Raw genomic sequence first — 18,113 nt, 5'->3', positions numbered from 1 at the left:
CCCCTCACCGCCACGCCAACGTGACTTATTTCCCGGCAGCTGGTAAACCCCCGTGGGCAGCCCCAGTGCCAGGCACAACAGCAACAAGCTGTGCTTCGACAGGGTACTGTCACGCACCCACGCCCCAGGGCCCATCCCAACAGCAGGTCCCCCGGGACACCTCTGGGCACAGAGGGAGCTGACCCAGCTCCGCAGTGCCACAGCACACTGAGCCCCACAGCCCTGCTTGCTGCTGTGGCACGAGGGCGGCAATGCCAAAGTCCCGGGGCAAAGAGCTTGGTGTGACTACGGCTTCCAGAAGGATCCCTGTCGGGCTTTGCCGAGGGAAAACCCTGGAGCAGCCCAGCTTGTGGCACCAGGGTGAGACCGATGTGTCGAGAGGTGGCAGTACCTGGCAGTGCCCAGCAGCAAAGGGCCAAGCAGAGAAGCTCGCTGAAATGCAGCTGAGGTCAGCCAGAGCAGGTGCCTCGAGCATCGCCCTTCCTGACGCTTGCCGCATCACCGGCTTGGGGACAACAGTGCCAAAAGGCCCCGATGCACTGTGACATCCCACTCCGCCTGGCTAAGGGGTGCTTAGAGCACTGAGCCTGCCCCAGCAGGGTGACACCTCCGAGGGGCTGCATATGGCAGCGCGGGGAGGGGAGGATGCTTGCCCAGCCACCTTCTGCTCACGTGTGCCCTTTCAGTACCTTTGTTTCTAAGCTGAAATGCAAACTAGGGAGAGGCTTTTCCACCCGAAAAAAAATGAACTGGCACCTCAGGAAATGGGGGGGGGGGGGGGGATGAACATGCCAGCAACTGGAAAAAAAGTGTTGTTTAAAAATAAAATAAAACTTAAGAAATGTATTAAGCCCGATGGTTCCTTAGGAAAAAAAATAGTTTTTCAACGAGATGCTGGTTTTTAACCCCAAAGCTTCATTTTACGAGCAAAACCCTGGCCAGCTTGTCTCACACCACTGGGCAGAGACCAGGGTGCGCTCATTGCAGGAGTGAGCCCCCTCCCACCATCCCCACAGTCCACGGAGCCCCTAAATCAGCTTCCCACCATGGAGGAGGTGAATACCATCCCCTTCCACCCATCCCACCCCATCCCATCCCTTCCCCTTCTCCCCTAAATTAAGTGCTGGCTCTTAAGTGCATTAAGCACCTCCTGGGCCCCACCGCCCCTGGCCACCTGCGCTCTGCAGCCCCCTGGGGCAGAGGCTGCTGTCCCCCGTCCCCCCCCCGCACTGTCCCCAGCCAGCCGGCACTGCAGGAGCGTGGCTCCCAGCACACAGCAAGGCAGGTCCCTAAGGCAGATTTACGGGAGAAGTTTAGCCGGACATGTGGACAGGCAGACAGACGGACGCTGCCCCGTGGCCTCCCTGTCCCACCACTTTGTTTTTCCCAACCTATTTCCCTAATTATTCCACCGCTGCTGGAAGTCGTCTCCGTCCCCCACTCTCCGGCTCGCTCTGATTTATCTCTCAGCCGGGATAACAGCTCCCCCCACCCCCTTCTCCTCAGGGAATTCAATTTTCATTCATTTTTCTGCTTTGCCAGATTGATCCAGCCCCCTCTGCCCTGCTCCTTCTCGTGGCAGCCGTGAGCGGGCAAAGGGAGCCGCGCAGCACCGAGCCTTCACCTCGGGGGAGCATCATGCGGCCGGGGGCTGCCACCACCAGTGTCCATGAAAAAACCCAATCCACCGACACCTTCCTCCCTGCTCGCTCTCAGCTCACCACATCTTCCCAGTAGAGCTTTCATCCTTTTCTCCCCTTGTAGTATTGCTTTGTCGCCCCCCCCCCCCTTCCTAGTGTCCATCTGTTCCTCGTGTTGGTGTTTTTTTGGTCTCTTTGGGGTTTTTAGGTTACTTTTTGGGGGTTTTTTGTCTCTTTTGGATTTGCTTTCCTCCCATTATCCTGGCATGTCAGGGCGAGAGCGTGGTGGAGGTGGGCATGAGCTGCTGGCCAGCAAGCCCCCTTTGTGCCACCCAAGGTGCTGTCGGGTCCTGCTGGTGCCTGAGGGGGGGGGGGTGGGGGGGAGCTATATGTGATGGGTGGGAATTGCCATCCTCCAGGCTTTCTCCTCCTCCCAAAGCTAAAACAGAGCTGAGAGTCTGTGGTGACCAGCCTGCAGAAGGGTGAATGTCATGATTTTCATCAGGTTGTATTTCTGGGGCAGTTTGAGGGGGGCTCCGGCCCCACACAGATGCCCCTGCTCCCTCCTTGGCATTGCCTGAACGCCCTCCAGCCCTGCAGCTGGATGAACACGAGCAGCGTGTCACAAAACCCGCAGGTGAGCAGGAATGGTGTTCCCACACCTTCCTTGCCGGTATTAATTAAACAATTAAAAAGCAGGCAAACCCCAGAGCCTTTGCTGAGCTGCAGACCCAGCCCCCCCTTGTGTGCCCCATCCCCAGACACGCAGGGTTTGGGGCTGGTTTGGGCAGCGTGTCACCGAAGGAGCCATCAGTGCCTTGTTCTCAGGTGACAAAGGGGTGTTCCAAGGCAGAATTGGGGTAGGGGGGCTGTAGGGAGACCCCATGTCTGGCCCATGCTTGGGGGCATGTGAGCACAGCCGTGTCCCCCATCAGTAAAGCCCGAGTGGGCTTGGAGGTGCTGGGGGAGCTCAGCCGACAGCAAGGCTCTGTGCCACCTGTGCAGTGAGTTTGCCAGGTCTCAGCCCAGCTCCCAGAGTCCCCTCGTGTGACAAAACCAGCTCCCCCAGCCCCAGGTGGGGACATCCCTATGGGGCCAAAGCTGCCACAACCACCCTTCAGCGGGGGCCACTTCACCTCTGGGCAGCACCAGCTGCAGCATGCTGAGCCCCTGTGTGCACAGCATGCCAGTAGCACACCCCCCCCCCCCGCCCCCCACTTCTTAATTACCCCAATAATTAGTCATGAGCCTATCCACATACACCCCTATGGCCTGGAGCGAGAAGCCAGCAAGACCCGGGTACTCACCAGCGGCCAGAGAAATCCTCTCCCCTCGCAGGCACTGTCAAACAGGGCATTGCTAATTGTAATGGAAAATTAATCGACGTTAAGCAGACCCCCGTGATTTTATGGCCCAAGCGCTGGTGGAGGGGGGATGCCGTGGCGAAAGGCTCTCGCCTGCGCTGAGGTGGGAAAGGGAAGAGGGGCACGGCGGGAGGGGTGGGAAGGTGGCTGGGTGCGCGGGGGGCCGGCCGCCGGCCTTGCGGAAAATTAAATTGCACTTGAGGATAAATTGTATTAGGGAATAGCGGCCAGCTCGCGCCAGCCTGTGGCCATTTGGGTAATTAGCCCCGGGGACACCCTGGGAAGGGGTAACCCCCATTGGGAACGGCACCTCGGGGGGCTTGGAGTGGGCTCTCCCCCACCCAGAAGAGCCCGTCCCACCCATGAGCATGGCCGTGGATGCCCTCCCTGTGGCAGGGCTTGGGTGGGGGGCCTGCCCCCAAGTCACCATCCCAGGGGGGCGGTGCGGGGGACACCCCCCCGGGCAGCACCGAGCCCTGCAGCAGCCCCCTGCCCGCACTGCTGCCTGCCGTGGTCACTTGTGCCCCGCATTGGGGTTCCCCAGGTGCCGGCGGGGGGGATACCCCAGTGCCACAGCCCAGGAGAGCCAGGGCTGGGGGGATTGGGACGGCACCAAACAGGATTACGGAAAGTCTATTTACTGTACTCTCTTTTTTCCTGCGTGCACTGCAGCTTTAGGCTGCGGGCCCGTCGGGGATGCTAATCTGGGCAGCCCTGCCCGCTGCTGCCTGCTAACCCCCTTCCGGCAGCTCCCACCCCCCAGCACTAATCCCCCCCTCCTGCTGCATCCCCCGCAATGCACCCCACTAATACACCCCCCAACCTGGGCTTCAACAGCCCCACCGAGATGTTCTGGGGCCAGGGGTAACCGCGGGCAGCCCCCCACCGCCAGCCCTGGGTGCCACGCAGGGGAGCAGCTGGTGGGGAGGGGGTGCAAGGGGGGTTATTGATGTTGGGGATAAACCCCCCAGGGAAATCAAGGAGGAGGCAGCAGGGCTGCAGCAGTGAGACCTTCCCCATCCATCACCCAGCGGCGGGCAGGAGCAGCACGCAGCTGGGGGGAGGCAGCCCCCCGCCACGCTGGGATGAGGCCACCAAGGACCCGGTTAAGTGACATGTCCAAGGCCAAGTGGGCCAGAGGTGGCAGGGCAGGGGTACCAGCCCTTCGTCCTGTGGAGGCGTGACCACGCACAGACACCGCAGGAGGAGGAATGACGGAGCAAGAAAATTTATTTCCAAGGCAGGCAAGGGAGGAAGGGCTGGAGGAACCAGAGCTCCTGGTGCTGGGGCTGCAGGGGGGCCGGCCGCCCTCCTGCCCCATCCCGCCAGCCCTCGCCTCCCACCTGGGCAAAGTGAAGATATCAAGAAAAAGGCTCCAAATCGGATTGACACCCCCCCTCCCCCTTAATAAAGTTTATTATCGGCCGGGCTCTAATCCTTTTAAATCCCCCACGCTGGGGGAAGGGCCGGGATTAGGGGAGGGCAGCATAATCCCGATGAATTTGTTACAGGGGGATTTAGGCAGCGCCGGGAGAGCAGATGGCCCCGGCCCCGGCTCTGGAAAACAACCATTTTCCTTAATGATTCCTAACAAGGATAAAAGGGCAGAGAGAATCGGGGACAGGCACAGGGGGCCCACACCCGCAGAGGTCTCCGTCCCCAGGGGGATGCGGGGATGCTCGCGTGTGAATCCCTGCTCTGGACCAGCACCGAACTGCAGCTCCGTGGCTCGTGTCAACTATTTTCCAGCTGCTTCCTGGGCCCCCCAGGCTCCCTCCCCATCACCCTGTGCCCCAGGACAAACCATGGGCCACCTCAACCGTGAGGACATGCCGGCTGTCTAGGGGGGCAGATGCATCCAGGAGCAAAAAGCAGGATAAAATGTACAATAATAACAACTGAAATTATTTCAAGGATTTAAATTAAGCCAGTGCTCTTCCTGGGGTGATGGGGGAGGCCCAAGTGGGATCAGCCAGGGGTGGGGGGACAGCAGGGAGAGGAGGTGCTGCCCTGGTGTGCCGGCACAGCAGAGACCAGCCAACACAGCGGGGCTGGCGTTGGCAAAAATAATTTATTCCACTAAGACAAGCAGAGAGTGAGCAACAGCATGGGGAGGGGTGAGGAAGCATGGGAGGGGGGGGGGCCCGGTCCACATCTCAAAACAGGCGGCATACACATAAAATGCAGCTGAACCCATGCCTGCCAGGGCGCACCCGCTTTTTGGGGAGCTACACCCCCACCCTCCTGGCCTCACTAGTGGTTTGACCCCAAAGGGCTGCCCCCAGCACGGGACTGGGCTTCCCTCTTTGAAACCAGCCCAGCACTGGGGAGCTCCTGAAGGCAGCTGGGTGCTGAGACCCAAACTGCTGTCGACGTCCCAGCTCCCGCACACCCGAAACCACGGCACCATGCCCTGAGAGGGGGGAGCTCTGACACCTCCTTCTCCCCCCCAGAAGAGCCCCCCACCCTGGGTGAGGTGACTGCTGCGAGTGGGGCAGCTCCCAGGGGGACGCACCAAACCGCTTCCCGCCGGGGGACACGATGCTGTCCTGGGGGTATCTCTGGCTCAGCAGCCCACCCACCCTGGGGGCAGCCCCTGGCCCCCTACAACCGCTCTCAGGCCATGGGGAAGCCGGGGCGGCCTTTGCGGGAGCGGGGTGCGGAGTCGGAAGAAGGTGTACATGCCCAGCAGGCACATGGAGGAGAGGAAGTAGAGAGCGACACAGAGGCTGATGTCCAGGCGGGAAAAGCCCAAGCCGAGCACCCGCAGCCAGGGGCTCCTCCGCACACCCTCCCCAGCCTCCTCCTCCTCCCGGACCAGGACACCAGTAGCCCGCCGGTGCTCCCGACCCGCCCCGGCATCCTGGGGCAGGGCGATGGTGTCCCGCTTGCTGAGCCGCCGGCGTCGGCCCGGCCGCCGCTCGCAGCGCCTGGCTCTTGAAGTGCTGCTCGCTGAAGGAGTCCAGGTCCACGATGTCCTCTCCCACCTCCCGCAGCTTGGGGTTCAGCCGCACAATGCTGGGGCGCCGCGGCTCAGGGGAGCCCAGTCGCCCCGGAGCTCTCGTCTCACCTTCCGTCTCCTTTTCCTCCTCCTCCTCCCTCTCCTCTCGAGGGCCCTCGGTGCTCAGCCTGGTGCTGATCCTCTCCCCAGCCACGGGGATGGGGTCGGCCTCAGTATAGTCCAGGTAGATGTTGGCAGGGGAGAAGTGCGCCTTGAGGAAGGTGAGCACGGCTGGCTCATCCCAGGCGTGCACCCCCCGCTCCTCCTTGTGGCACTGGGGACACATGTCCGGTGGAGGCCACTGCAGCTTGGGGAACTTGGGGTCCTCCGTATCACCTCCTGCAGGGACCCGAGCCGGTGACTGGGTTAGAGGGGACAGGCAATGCAGCCCTCCCCCTGTACCGCTATAAACACCCCAGAGCATCCAGCAGCTGGGGAGGGTGATGGGGACATTTGGAGAAGCAGTCTCGGGAGGAGGGATCCTCCGAGGGCACGTGGCGGCTTTGGGAAGCTCCTCCTGGGGAACGTATAAGACCCAACCACATCTCCAGGGCAGTCTGAAGCTGCATGACTAGCTGCTGTCCCCTGTGATGGGGCACGATGACAACAGGATGTCCTCAGTGCTGCACCCTAATGCAGCTATATGCCACCTCCATCCAGAAGGAGGGATGCTCCTCTACCTCCCCTCCCCTTTTCCCTTGGGAAGCCACCCCGGCTCCCCTCCTTGTGGCTCCCCTCCTTGTGGCCCCCCTTACCCGCCAGGCGAGCGTTGACCTTGTTGTGGTGGGACCAGAGCCAGAGGGCAGCCTCCTCCCGGCCAGCCACCTGGTCCATGGACTCGGCCGCCATGGCCTCGAAGTGCTGGGCACACTCCTGGCAGCCGAAGAAGTGCTGGACGTAGCAGCGCAAGGTGCCCAGCACCTCCAGTGGTAGCTCTGGGGAGAGGCAGAGGACGGGGGGGGGGGGGGCGGGGGACGGGACGGACGGGGGACACGGGGAGAGCAAGTCAGGACCCCACAGTGCCACCACCACGGTCCCACGGCTGAGGTGGCAACCCTGTACCCCAACTCCACGGCTCGTGTCCCCCCTGCAAACCTGCCTGGTGGCACAAGGAAGAAGAGGGGAAACAAACCTTTGCCCGCACGCAGCATCCCTGCCCGTGCCACAGCCACCTGGACACCCCCTCCCCGAGCCCCTCATCCCCTCAGGGATGCCAATACCTTTGTCAGGGCCGCTCTGGGCAGCCTGGATGGTCAGCAGGTGGAAGATGGTCCAGAGCCCACAGGGGTAGCCACGGAAGTGGGGTTCGCTGCCCTGGCAGCCCACCCAGGTCACGTTAGTGGGGAGCACAGCGGGGTGGGAGGCCTGGTGGACAGATGGACACAGCGTGATGGAGCTGGCAGATAATGCAGGTTGGGGGGCAAGGGCAGGGGTGAGGAAAGTGGGGGCCAGGGTCCCCGTGGGCATCTTACATCTCTGTTATTCTTCACGGCCTCCTTCAAGGCGCTGCGGGGCAGCTCGGGCTCCGTCCAGTTCCTCAGCCATCCATCCAGGGACTGCAGGTAGGTCTGCACGCAGGGGCGCCCGGGGAAGTACTGCAGGGGAGGAGAGGGGTGAGAAAACCCAGACCTTGCGATGGGAGCAGCCCACCAGCACCCCCAGCTCACCCTCACTGGGACAGGTGCTGGGCAGCACGAGCATCCTCTATGGCAGCGTGTGCTGGAGGGCAGCGCAGTCCTGGCAAGGTTTTGGTGCCCTCCCCCCGAGGGGCTGGGGGCTGCGGCATGTCCCCCCCCTCCAGCAGCGAGACCCCCGTGTCCGTGTTCAGGCTCTGAACCTCGGCCCCATCTGAGGGAGGCAAAAAGCCACTCTGACCATAAGTCAGCTCAAAGCCGATTAGCAGCCGCACTTTAAAACCGCAGACACCCCGGGGAGAGGGGGCAGCCTGCCAGTGCGTGTCACTGACCCACGGATGGACAGAGGGACAAGCAAACAAAGGAGCGTTTTGCCAAGTCTGAGCTGAGTCTCCCCAGGCCCGTGGGGAATCACACCGAAAGTCCCCGTTTCACAGGGAAATTCACCTGTGACTCGGTATTTCTGCTGGAGAACACAGTCCCCCCCGGGGCTCCTTCGGCAGGAGGCTTTGCCCTGCGATTCCCTGCTTTCCAGGCACCAGTTCTTTCCGCCTTAGGATTTTTCCTCCCTCCTTGCCTTAAATACCTCTTGGGAATGGAACAGTTAAGGCTGGGACCCGCTGGCTGAGCTCCCCCAGCCTGAGCCCTGCTGGGCTGGCAGCAATCCTGGGGATGCTGCTCCGTCCCGTGGATGAGTGCGGCAACGGCAACGCCAGCTCGGCATCCTCACGGATGCACCGGCACCCTCAGGGATGCACCGGCACCCACCCAGCACCCACCACCCACGGCTCCGGGGCCTCCTGCCCACGGTAGGGATGCAGCTTTGCCTCCTTGCTGGCTCCGGTGCCACGGATCGCTCTCGGCCAGCGAGGGGAAGGTTTGCAGGAAGAATTAAAAGCTGATCAACTAAAACCACTGCTGCTGGGGACAAGGGGAGGAAGAGCCACATGAAGCTCTTGAGCTGAGGACTTCAGATTCGTTGCACCAGAGGCTCACCTTTGGAGCACTCTGAAGGGGAGAGCAGGCAGGGGTGGGTGCAGGGGGTGTCTCACATATCAGCGAGGGCTCGTCCAAACTGAGTGTGAGACCCTGGGTAGCAAAGGAGGGAGCAAAGGCGGCAGGCATGGCCAGGCAAAGGTCTGCCAAGGAGCCTGGGCTGCAACAGGGATGGGGACAGGGCTCCTGCAACTCCAGTGGTGGAAACCTCAGCCAAACACAGCACTGCAGCACAGCACAAAATTAAACTGCCCTGCTCCTGCTGGCTTAAAGCTCCTACACACCTCAGTTTCACCAAGCCCAACAGAGAAGGCAAAAGGAGACCTTAAGTTAGGCTCTTCCAGAGCCTGACTCAGAGTGGGAGTCCTTTTCCTGGACTATCAAAGGAGCCCACGGTGATCAGCTCCCCGAGCTGAGCATGCAAGTCAGGCAGATCATCATCTCTGACAGCAGGTGACAGCATCTCTTCTGAAAAGACCTACTACCTCAACACCTGCAAGCACCGATCCTGCTCTGCCCACCAATACCTGCACTCCACATCTTGCCTGAAACTCTCCAGCACCTGCTCATGGCTCCCATTGCGACTCTGGGCTGACTTTGGAGATCCAAGGGGATGGGGACAGCCCCACAGAAGCCGTGGGACACGCTGAGCACCAGGACATGGGGTTCATGTCCAAGACCGCCACGCTTCACTACCTGGGATTGCTGGGAGGTGGTGGCCCGCACCCTGCCTTTGCATTTCACCTTATAAATAGCTACGTGGAGGCACAGGCAGTTCCTCTCCTGACACCAAAAGCTCCTCACCTTCACCAGTGTGGCCACGTAGCACTTGAAGGCAGCCAGCTGGGCTCCTGACAGCGTGGCAGGGCGGGCAGCCTCCACCCGCAGCGAGTAGTGCAGTGTGGACTCCAAGTCAGCCATGTACAACTTGGAGCTGGGGAGGGCAGCACAACACCATAGTCCATCAGCCCGGTAATCCACACCCGCAGGCACCCAGCCACAATTTGGGGGTTTTCCCAGGGGAAAGACACCATCCTAGCCCGTTGCCCACCCATGGCCAGGCCACCTCCTCCTCTCACAAGCCTCAGCCTCCTCCCACAGCCCCAAAATGATGAAGGTGGGGGGGGGCTGACCGGTCAGCATGCTTTGGCTGGGATGGGGTGGTCTCGTTGGAAGCGCTGACGGTTGTGTTCAGCTTGTAGGAGCCACGGGTGACGCCCGAGAGCGCGCGCAGGTAATAGGTGTAGAAGGAGCGTGCCTCCGTGTGCCTGCAAGGAAGGAGAAGCCATGAACTAGACCCTCTTCCCTCCCAAACAGCCCCTGGCCCCAAGTAGGAAGCAAAGGAGACCAAAGGCTTAGCTGGACCGGCAACTTGGACCTGGGGAATGAACGCAGGGTGGTCCGTACTCTCCCCCTGCCCTGGCAGTGGGTGTCCTGGTACGCAGCCCAGAGCAGAGCTGAGCCCCAGGCAGCTGTGCCGTGCCACCTCCAGGCCGATGTGGCCAAGGGATGGCTTGGTCACAAGCCATTTTCCCAGCTCCAGGTAGGGCTGGCAGCCCTGTTCCGTGCCCACCAGCAGCCCCTTGCCCCCTGCCAGCCTGACCAACCCAGTCATTGTCTCTCACAATTACAAAGGAAAGCGCAAAGATGGGGCACAAGGCTGGCACCCTGCCGGGGTCCCCAGAGCCACCCTGCCATCTCCCCCACTCACACTGGCAGGCGGGAGAAGGAGCCATTGCGGAGGAGCAGGTAGCCAGAGGGGAAGGTGGTGACACCGAACTTCTCCACGAGCTCCTCCTCGCTGCTCAGCACCCTCCTCACTGCCACGTTCTCGTACTGCAGCATGTCCAGCACCACCTGCAAGCCCAGTAGCCCCAGGGTCAGAAGGGAGGGCAGGGGGACTGCCAGCCCCACCGGGGATGCAGCAGGGCTATTTAGCACGCTGTGTAACACTTTGCACCTGCAAAGCAGCATGCACGCTCACCAGGGGGGCTGCTGGGAGAGGACTCCACTGCCAAAGGCACCCAGGAGTTATTGGGCACTGGGGATACAGGATTCAAGAGAAATGGGGGATAAACGCAGCTGTACTCACCTCTCTGCCCACGAAGGAATTGCTCTTCTCAAAGATCAGAGCCAGGTACTGCTCCTTGTTCCTCTGGAAGAAGGTGCGAACCTCCTCCGCACTACAAGAGAGAAGAAGATGGCAGCGGGTGCCTCAGTACCAGCCCGATGCTCTGCCCTCCTGCCTGAAAGTTCAGCCCTTGTCTGCTGGGATTTGGCAGGGGATGCCACTGCATGTTCAGCCCTACCCAGCAGGCAATTCCTCCCCGCTGAAGATTCCAACCCAATTTTCTGCTCCGGTTCACAAGCTTTGAGAAATCCTGCAAGGATTAGCTAAGGAGGCAGAAAACAAAGCACGGGCAGGGCAGGGCAGGAGGGAGCTGCACAGTCACCCCGGGAAAAAGGCAGCAATGAACTTGAACTGAGGCTGTTGGTTTTTTGGCTAGGACATGAAGGCACTGGAGACCTGAAGCACGTGCTCAACCATCGCTTTGGGAAAGCCAAACGCTCCCCTGGGACAGCGGAGCAACTGCCTGTGCCTGGCAAAGACAACCCAGATCCCAATAAATTTGTACTGAACCAAGAAAACCCTTTCTCTGGGCAGGACAAAGCTGTTAACAGTAACAGCCTCACTCGCATGGCACGGCGCTGCCATGTCCCCAGCCCAGGCACCGCTTGCTCTAATTAAGGCTGACGAGCAGGTTTGTTAGGGAGATGCAACAACATGGCCTGTCTCACCTGGGCCATATAAATGGCTCTGGCCTGGCCAAGTCAACCGCGCCGACCTAGGTGATGCAAGGGCTGCTCCATGGTCACTTTTGGCTCAGGATTTCCCCAGAAACCTGCTCTCCATGGGACACAGGCCGCCACAGCCACCCCCCCATCACCCCGCCCCTACCTTGCTGGCTCCAGCGGAGGACAGGCGGGCGGCCAGGCGTCCTGGCTCTGCTCAAGGTTGGCGATGATGGCATGGCGCAGGTCCTCGACGGTGGCACTGGGATCTGCAGGGTGGCAGGATGCCAAGGGGTTAGTCCTGGGGAAGCTACTCCCATGGCCTGAGCTGAGGGGAGCTGCCCTGAGCCGCTCCCCTGGACTCCCCGAGCTCCCAATACATAGCGGGTGCGGGCAGCAGGGCCACTCGCACCACCTGGGGTAAATAAACCCTGTGGCTCTGAATACTCACTGGTAATCCTTATCCCATCCTCTGCTTTCTTGCTAAAAGCTCTGAAGAACTGAAAGGGAAAAAAACCCAACACGAAGGGACATTGGAATGTGTTTGGACTAGGACAGGGAGGCAGTGCAGCTCAGCGGGCAGAAGCAGAGGCTCCTCCTGGGCCAGCTCTGCCTCAGTTTCCCTGTGATGTTACAACTTGTTAACTGACACCAGCCACAGCAAAGGGAGCTCCTGGCCAAGCCCCATCTTGTGGGGCATCCTTGGAGGGGAGGGATGTAGGCAGGGGCTGGGAGCCATGTCCAGCCTAGGGCTGAGCGCTGGCAGGCAGCAGGGCAGGTGCCTCCAGGGGTCCCAGGGAGGCAGCCAGGACCTTCCCAGTCCTGCAACCCACCGTCTCCTTACTCCAGAGCTCCCACAAAGCAAGAGGAGGGTTTTTTTCCCACTCCTGGCTTCCCACAGTAGCCCTAGTGCCCATGATACAGCCCCAGCAGCGAAACCAGGTTGCATCAGACAACTGTTTGCTTTGCAGGCTGGGCCAGGCGTGCGGGCTGTTTGCAAAAGGTGTTTGGCAGGGACAGGGGATGCGAAGCAAGTGACTTCTTGGCACCACCACATCAGCACGGCTCCTCGCCCTGGGAGATGTTTCAGTCCATGTCCCACAGGCAGTGGGTGCTTGGTGAGACTCCAGGGCACAAGCCAGTCTACCCAGTAAACTCTATAAGATCTGACCCCACCTTGGGCTGAGCCTGTAAATTGTAACTGAGGACGTTATCTGATGCAACCCTTATCCCCCTTGTTCTATCTCAAGCCGATCCTGGCTTTTGCTGCCTGCACCTGGGGTGCTTTGGCTTTATTGTTTGTGTTGGAGAAATGCTCTGTTTGCAGTGGGAAATACTGTGAAAGAGCATATTGACACAACTAAGAGGCCAGGCATGGGCCCAAGAGGAGGGACTGCACCTTTCCAGCTGCCGCAGGAGGCTCCCAGGAGAGCCCTGTGCTGCCTCCCGCAGCATCCCTGTGCCCTCCTCCAAAACCTGCACCTGCAGCTGCTCTCTGCCCTTCAGCAGACTTTCTCAGGCATTTCCCATCCAGGTTTCAGACTCTCCCCTCTCCTGGGAGGGATCTGGCTTCTACGTTTCACCACGAAGCAGCGTTTTGCCTTTCCCCCTCCTTGTTCCTACATCACCCAGCAGTTGGGCAGCCTGCAGCCCAGCCGCAGCTATGTTTTGGGGAAGGACAGAACAGCTCCAGCCTGTAAAGCCCCAAAGGGAATGTTTTGATGCAATAGCACCGTTCGTCTGATTGAGCAAGAGAGCGACAGGCCAACAGGCAAAGCCCAGGGAAACCAGGCAAGTACCCGGTACACACAGCCCTTACCTTCAGCGTGGGGAAGCCTGTTATCCCAAAATCGGCGCACACTTTCTGGTTGGCCTCATCAGCACAGTCGATGGCTGCCAGCATCACCGCAGGCCTCCACTCTGCAGAGACAGGATGCGGTCAGCTTAGCTCAGCCCCTCTGCAGCCCCCAAATCACCGCTCTCACCTCGCAGGAGGCCAACCGATGGTTTCCAAGCCCCACAACACCCAAAGCTACGGTCCGCGCTGGCGTTTGGTGCCCTACTTCTGGGGTGGCAGGAGCACAGGGAAAGCCGTGTGAGGCGGGACCAGGCTTCGCACACCCTGCCCTCGCCGGGGCTGGAGTGCAGGCAGCTCTGCCCGCGGCTGCCTGCCTGTCCGGTTCTGCCTGCCCAGCCTCTGCCCCAGCGGGAAAAGGCTGCCAGAAGAGGAGGGACAGCTAACCGCGGCTGGGGGCGAGCAAGGAACACGGGCTCCAGCTCGTCTCACCCCAGACCAAGAGCACAATCGATAACTGAGAGGGAACAACCCAAAACCAGTATCCGGGGCACCGCGGCAGAGCCTGCCCAGGTGCCGAGCATCCGCTCCCCCTCTGCAGCTCCCATCACCACCTCCCCGGGGAGGAACAGCAGGTCCCTGGAGTAAAGCAGAAACCAAGAAAATGGGGCATGCAGGCATTTCAAGCAGCGGGATCTGAAAGCCTGTAGCAAAATGGAGATAAAAGCTCTGAAATGGCTTCTTTTTAGAGTAAGGGACAAAAGCTGGAGAGCGTCCAGCCTCTCTTTTGAGCGGGATGGGGAAGGACATGGTACCAGCATACGGATGAAGCCCATGCCACCCTCGGTAGGAGCCTGCTGGAGGTGGGGACCCACTGGGACTGTCCTGTGTTGCAGGTGACCTGCTTCCCACTGCCCTGGCACCAGTAGTACTGGGAGGGCTGGCTGCCAAGCCCTGCTGCAGGGAGCCAGGAACACTCCTAGACTCATCAGCACGTGGCACCCACAGGTCACCCCAGCATACTCCCCATCCAGCCCATTCCTGTGAAAACCCACGCGTGGGAACAGCGGTGAAGATGCCGAGTGGCGTGGGGGTGGCTTCCCTGCCCAGCCTCCACGGGCATCCCACCCGCAGTCCAGCCTGCAGAGCGGGGAGCCCTGGCGGAACCCCGGTTTGGAGAGGGGCCAGGAGAGCTGGCATTCCCCCGCAGGGCCTGGGCACGCACCCCATTCCTCACATCCTGCCCCATGGGGGAGCACTGACGGCATCCCCTGGGAGGGACGGAATCCCCTGGGAGGGACGGGATGTCTGCCCCGGCCAGTGCCCTGACTCACCTGGCAGCGACCGCGCTCTATCAATTAACGCAGTAACAGGGAGAAGCCGTGGGCACCCCAGGGTGCTGAGGGAGGCAGGATGAGCCCCGGCGGGGCAAGGAGCTTGGCAGCAGGGCATGCAGGTCCCCAGGCGGGGCTGAGCACCAGCCAGGCCAGGCACCAAGGTCAAAGCCAGGAACAAACCAGCTGGGATCAGCCTGGCCGCAGCGCCCTGCCAGCACCACGGAGGAGTGGGGCTAAGGGAGGGTCTGGGGGTGGCAGCAGGACCCCCAGTGCCTGAGGCAGGCTCAGGTTGAGCTTCTCCCAAGCAAAGGGGGCTCCAAGGATGCTGCTAAGCCATGCCTGGTCATGGCGGGGGGGGGGGGGCCCTGGGCCTTCCTAGCAGGCTGAAACTTCAGGGGGGGCTGGGGCACAGGGGGCTTCAGGGGGGCTGGTGGAAGGGAGGGCACAGAGAGCTGAATGGTGCGGGTGGGGAGGGTGCATTGGGGATGCGCAGGTGCCGACAGGACCAGGGATGCGGGACCAGGGATGAAGGGAGGACTGAAGAGCACTGACGGGGATGACGACGACACAACAAAAGGACAGCGATGCAGGAGGGATTTCAGAGCACTGCAGGGGCACAGGGAAGATTTAGGGGTGCTGACAGGAGAGCAGACAGGGATGCAGGGGGGATTTAAGGGTGCTGGTGAGGACACGGGGGCAGAGACATGAAGGATTAAATGGGGTGCTGATAGGAGAAGCCAGAAACGGGGGTACGGGGGGGCCCACGCACAGCAGATGAAGGACACAGGGAGGGTTTCGGGGTGCCGGCAGGGCAGGCAGAGACGCGGGGAAGGGGCAGCGGGGCAGAGGGCCGAACTCACCGCGGAGGTCGTGGGCCAGGGCCCGCCATGTGGGCGCGAAGTGGACGCAGTGCCCGCACCAGGAGGCGAAGAACTCGACGGCCCAGGCGCTGGGGGAGCCCAGTAGCCGCCCCTCCGCCCCCGGCCCCAGCAGCTCCAGCGGGTCAGCGGGCGAGTACAGCTGGCGGGACCGCGCCCCCGGCAGCGCCAGCACCAACGCCAGCACCGCCGGCCACCAGCCGCCCCCCCCGCCGCCCCCCCGCGCCCGCCGCCGCCGCCACATCGCCCGCCAGGCCGCCCGCCGCCGCCCGCCGCCTTTAGGGCCGCCCGCACGCCCCGCCCACCGAGGGGCGGGCAGGGGGCGGGGCCGAGGCCGCCCGCAGAGCGGCGCCCCCTGTCGGGCGCACAGCTCCGCCCCCCCGCAGCGCCCCCGCGTAACAGTGGGGACGCCCCGGGCTTCCCCCGCGGCGTGATGCGGGGGGCGGCCGCAGCGCCACCCGTCCACGGGAGCGCGGGGGGCGTCAAGCCACCGACCGCCCATAAAGCGCTGAAGGGCGGCGGCGGCTGGCTGAGGCCCCAGAGCCACCATTACGCCCCCCCGAGAGAGCCGCCAGCCGGGGGGGCAGCAGGGTGGGACGCCCCGATATCAGCCGGTGTCACCGGGCAGCGCCTGCCGGGATACCCCGCAGGCCACGGGGACCCCAGAGGCCTCACCCCAACCCTGCCAGCGATACGCCACAAAGGTACCCAGTGAGGCCCCCAAAATCCAGCTCTTCCACCCCAAAACCTCAGTGCTCTGCCCGGGCAGCCCCACATCCCGGCCCTGCCACCGCTCATGTTCCTATGTCACCGGCTGCCAGACACAGAAGGTGCCCGCTGCCCAGGAGCCCGGGCACCCACGGCGGGGGGGGCAGGGCCCTGAAACCAGCCCCCACCCCACCCCCACCCCCGGGGCCAGGTCCCCGGCACTGGGGTGCCCATGGCTGCTGTGGGCTGGCTGCTGGCTCGGTCCCCGGGCAGGCCATTAGCCACCCTGCGCCCCACCTAGGTATTTGATGCAGACTTGCCATGCTAGAAAAACAAGCCTGCCACTGCCAAGCCTTGAGGTGGCGGGAAGGGGGGGGCAGGACCCCCCCGCAAGGCACAGCTCCGGGGTGCTGCAGGGCTCCCCGACAGCTCAGCCTGGGGGGACAGAGCCCGTCGGACACAACATTTGTGGGATCGCTGCCATGCATCATCCGCGCGTCCCAGCTGGTGCAAATGGGGCAGAGGATGGCTGCCCCAGCCCTGCCCGCTGTAATTAAATGCTTAAGGGATTATCACACCTTGCTGTCCAACCGGGCGGGAAGAGGCACAGCCCGGCCGCCAGCGCTGCTCTGAAGGTGGTCCCTGCTGTCCCCACCGCCCCTGACCCTGCCACAACGTGTCTTCATCCAGCTGGTGATTAAAAGACAAAAAATCCCTGTGTTTAAGGATGTTCATCACCGTTATTTTACCCTGGGCTAAAGTCCTTATTTTAAGGGCTCGTCAGCTTGATTAGTTTATCACAGCAAAGGGGAGGCGCTCAGCACCGGCATAATTGCCAGCATCCTCCCCATCCAGCTCACCCCTCCCTCCCAGGGTGCCCAAATTCCTTGAATCCTTGCAAAAGCGCCATCTTAACCCAAAGGGAGACCAACCAGAGCCCGCTCCCTGGGGCTCGGGCTCCTTCCGAGGTGAGCCATGCCATTGCTCATCCGCCAAAGCCCTGGGGTGAGGATGCTCCTGCTTCCGGCTGCTCCGGGACAGCCAGGGCTGCGGGTGCCACCAATGGCCCTGCTGCCATGCTGGCATTCCCAGTCCCCACACCTCCCCAGGGAACAGCCTTCTGCAGCGGCAGGGTGTGGGGCTTTCCAGGCACGGGCTTGCCCAGAAAACCTTTTTTCCTTATAACATTGCTGCGAAGCAAGAGATGGGGCTTTTCTTCCATCTCAAACTGGGAAGAGCCAGATTTTTACTGCAGAATGTCCCGAGACAGAGCACGGGCACGGAAAGCCGAAGATGAAGCAGACATTTTCAAGCAACCCGTTTTAAGATGGATTTGAGAATAACTAAGATGAATTAGGGGGAAAAAAAAAAAAAAAAAGCAAGAAGCTGTGTAAGTCTAGGGAGGTTTTAGAAATGCCCTCCTAGTGCTGCCTGCCCTATCATCCACTCTTGCTTTGCACCCCCTCGCTGCTAGCAGAACCTGCGGGCAGCAAAGTACAGGGGCTGGGGGCTGGATGTCCCTAATGCCTGGCTGCTGAGCCCCCAGCCCGCCCCAGAGCCCATCTTTTAGGCACTTGTGGCACCTTTAGGAACCTCCGTGGTTTTCAGTTGCGCCGCACAGCAACGCCTTCAGCACCCACCTTGGGATCCTTAACTTTGGGAAGAGTTGTGCTTCATGCCTACGTAGCAAGGCCACAGGCTAAGGACCACTGCAGGCGTTCCCATGCCACACAAGGTCCCCAAGCAGCAGCTGAGCGGTGGCTTTAGCTCATTAAGCTCATCAGCTCTCAAATCTCCTTTCCCAGACCAGCAGCCAAAAGGAATCTCCTTGAAGTCAATGAGGTGTGGGCAACACCAGCAGGCTGAGAGCCTCAAAGGCCGCCAAGATCTTCCCAAAATTATTTAAGCCCTGCAGAACTTGTTTTGTGCACCCAAAATGGATCATTTTCACAGACACAAAGGGTTAC

The 18,113-nt window shown here is 61.5% G+C and overlaps 1 protein-coding gene across 1 annotated transcript; it reads right to left on the bottom strand.

Moving 5' to 3' along the window:
* Positions 1–5,486: 5,486 nt before the first annotated feature.
* QSOX1 (quiescin sulfhydryl oxidase 1) lies at positions 5,487–15,704 on the bottom strand. The gene is given in 14 exon segments (XM_055815717.1): positions 5,487–5,659; positions 5,661–5,918; positions 5,920–6,344; positions 6,761–6,940; positions 7,226–7,370; positions 7,478–7,600; positions 9,440–9,569; positions 9,769–9,903; positions 10,347–10,492; positions 10,728–10,818; positions 11,595–11,697; positions 11,880–11,928; positions 13,248–13,348; positions 15,421–15,704. Coding segments are annotated over 14 exon segments (2,187 nt in total). The 5' UTR covers positions 15,683–15,704; the 3' UTR covers positions 5,487–5,620.
* Between the last annotated feature and the right edge of the window lie 2,409 nt (positions 15,705–18,113).

The sequence above is a fragment of the Falco peregrinus genome, chromosome 10 (genome assembly GCF_023634155.1).
Source record: "Falco peregrinus isolate bFalPer1 chromosome 10, bFalPer1.pri, whole genome shotgun sequence".
In the NCBI taxonomy this organism is placed as follows: Eukaryota; Metazoa; Chordata; class Aves; order Falconiformes; family Falconidae; genus Falco; species Falco peregrinus.
This window is presented reverse-complemented; position numbering and strand designations above follow the sequence as displayed.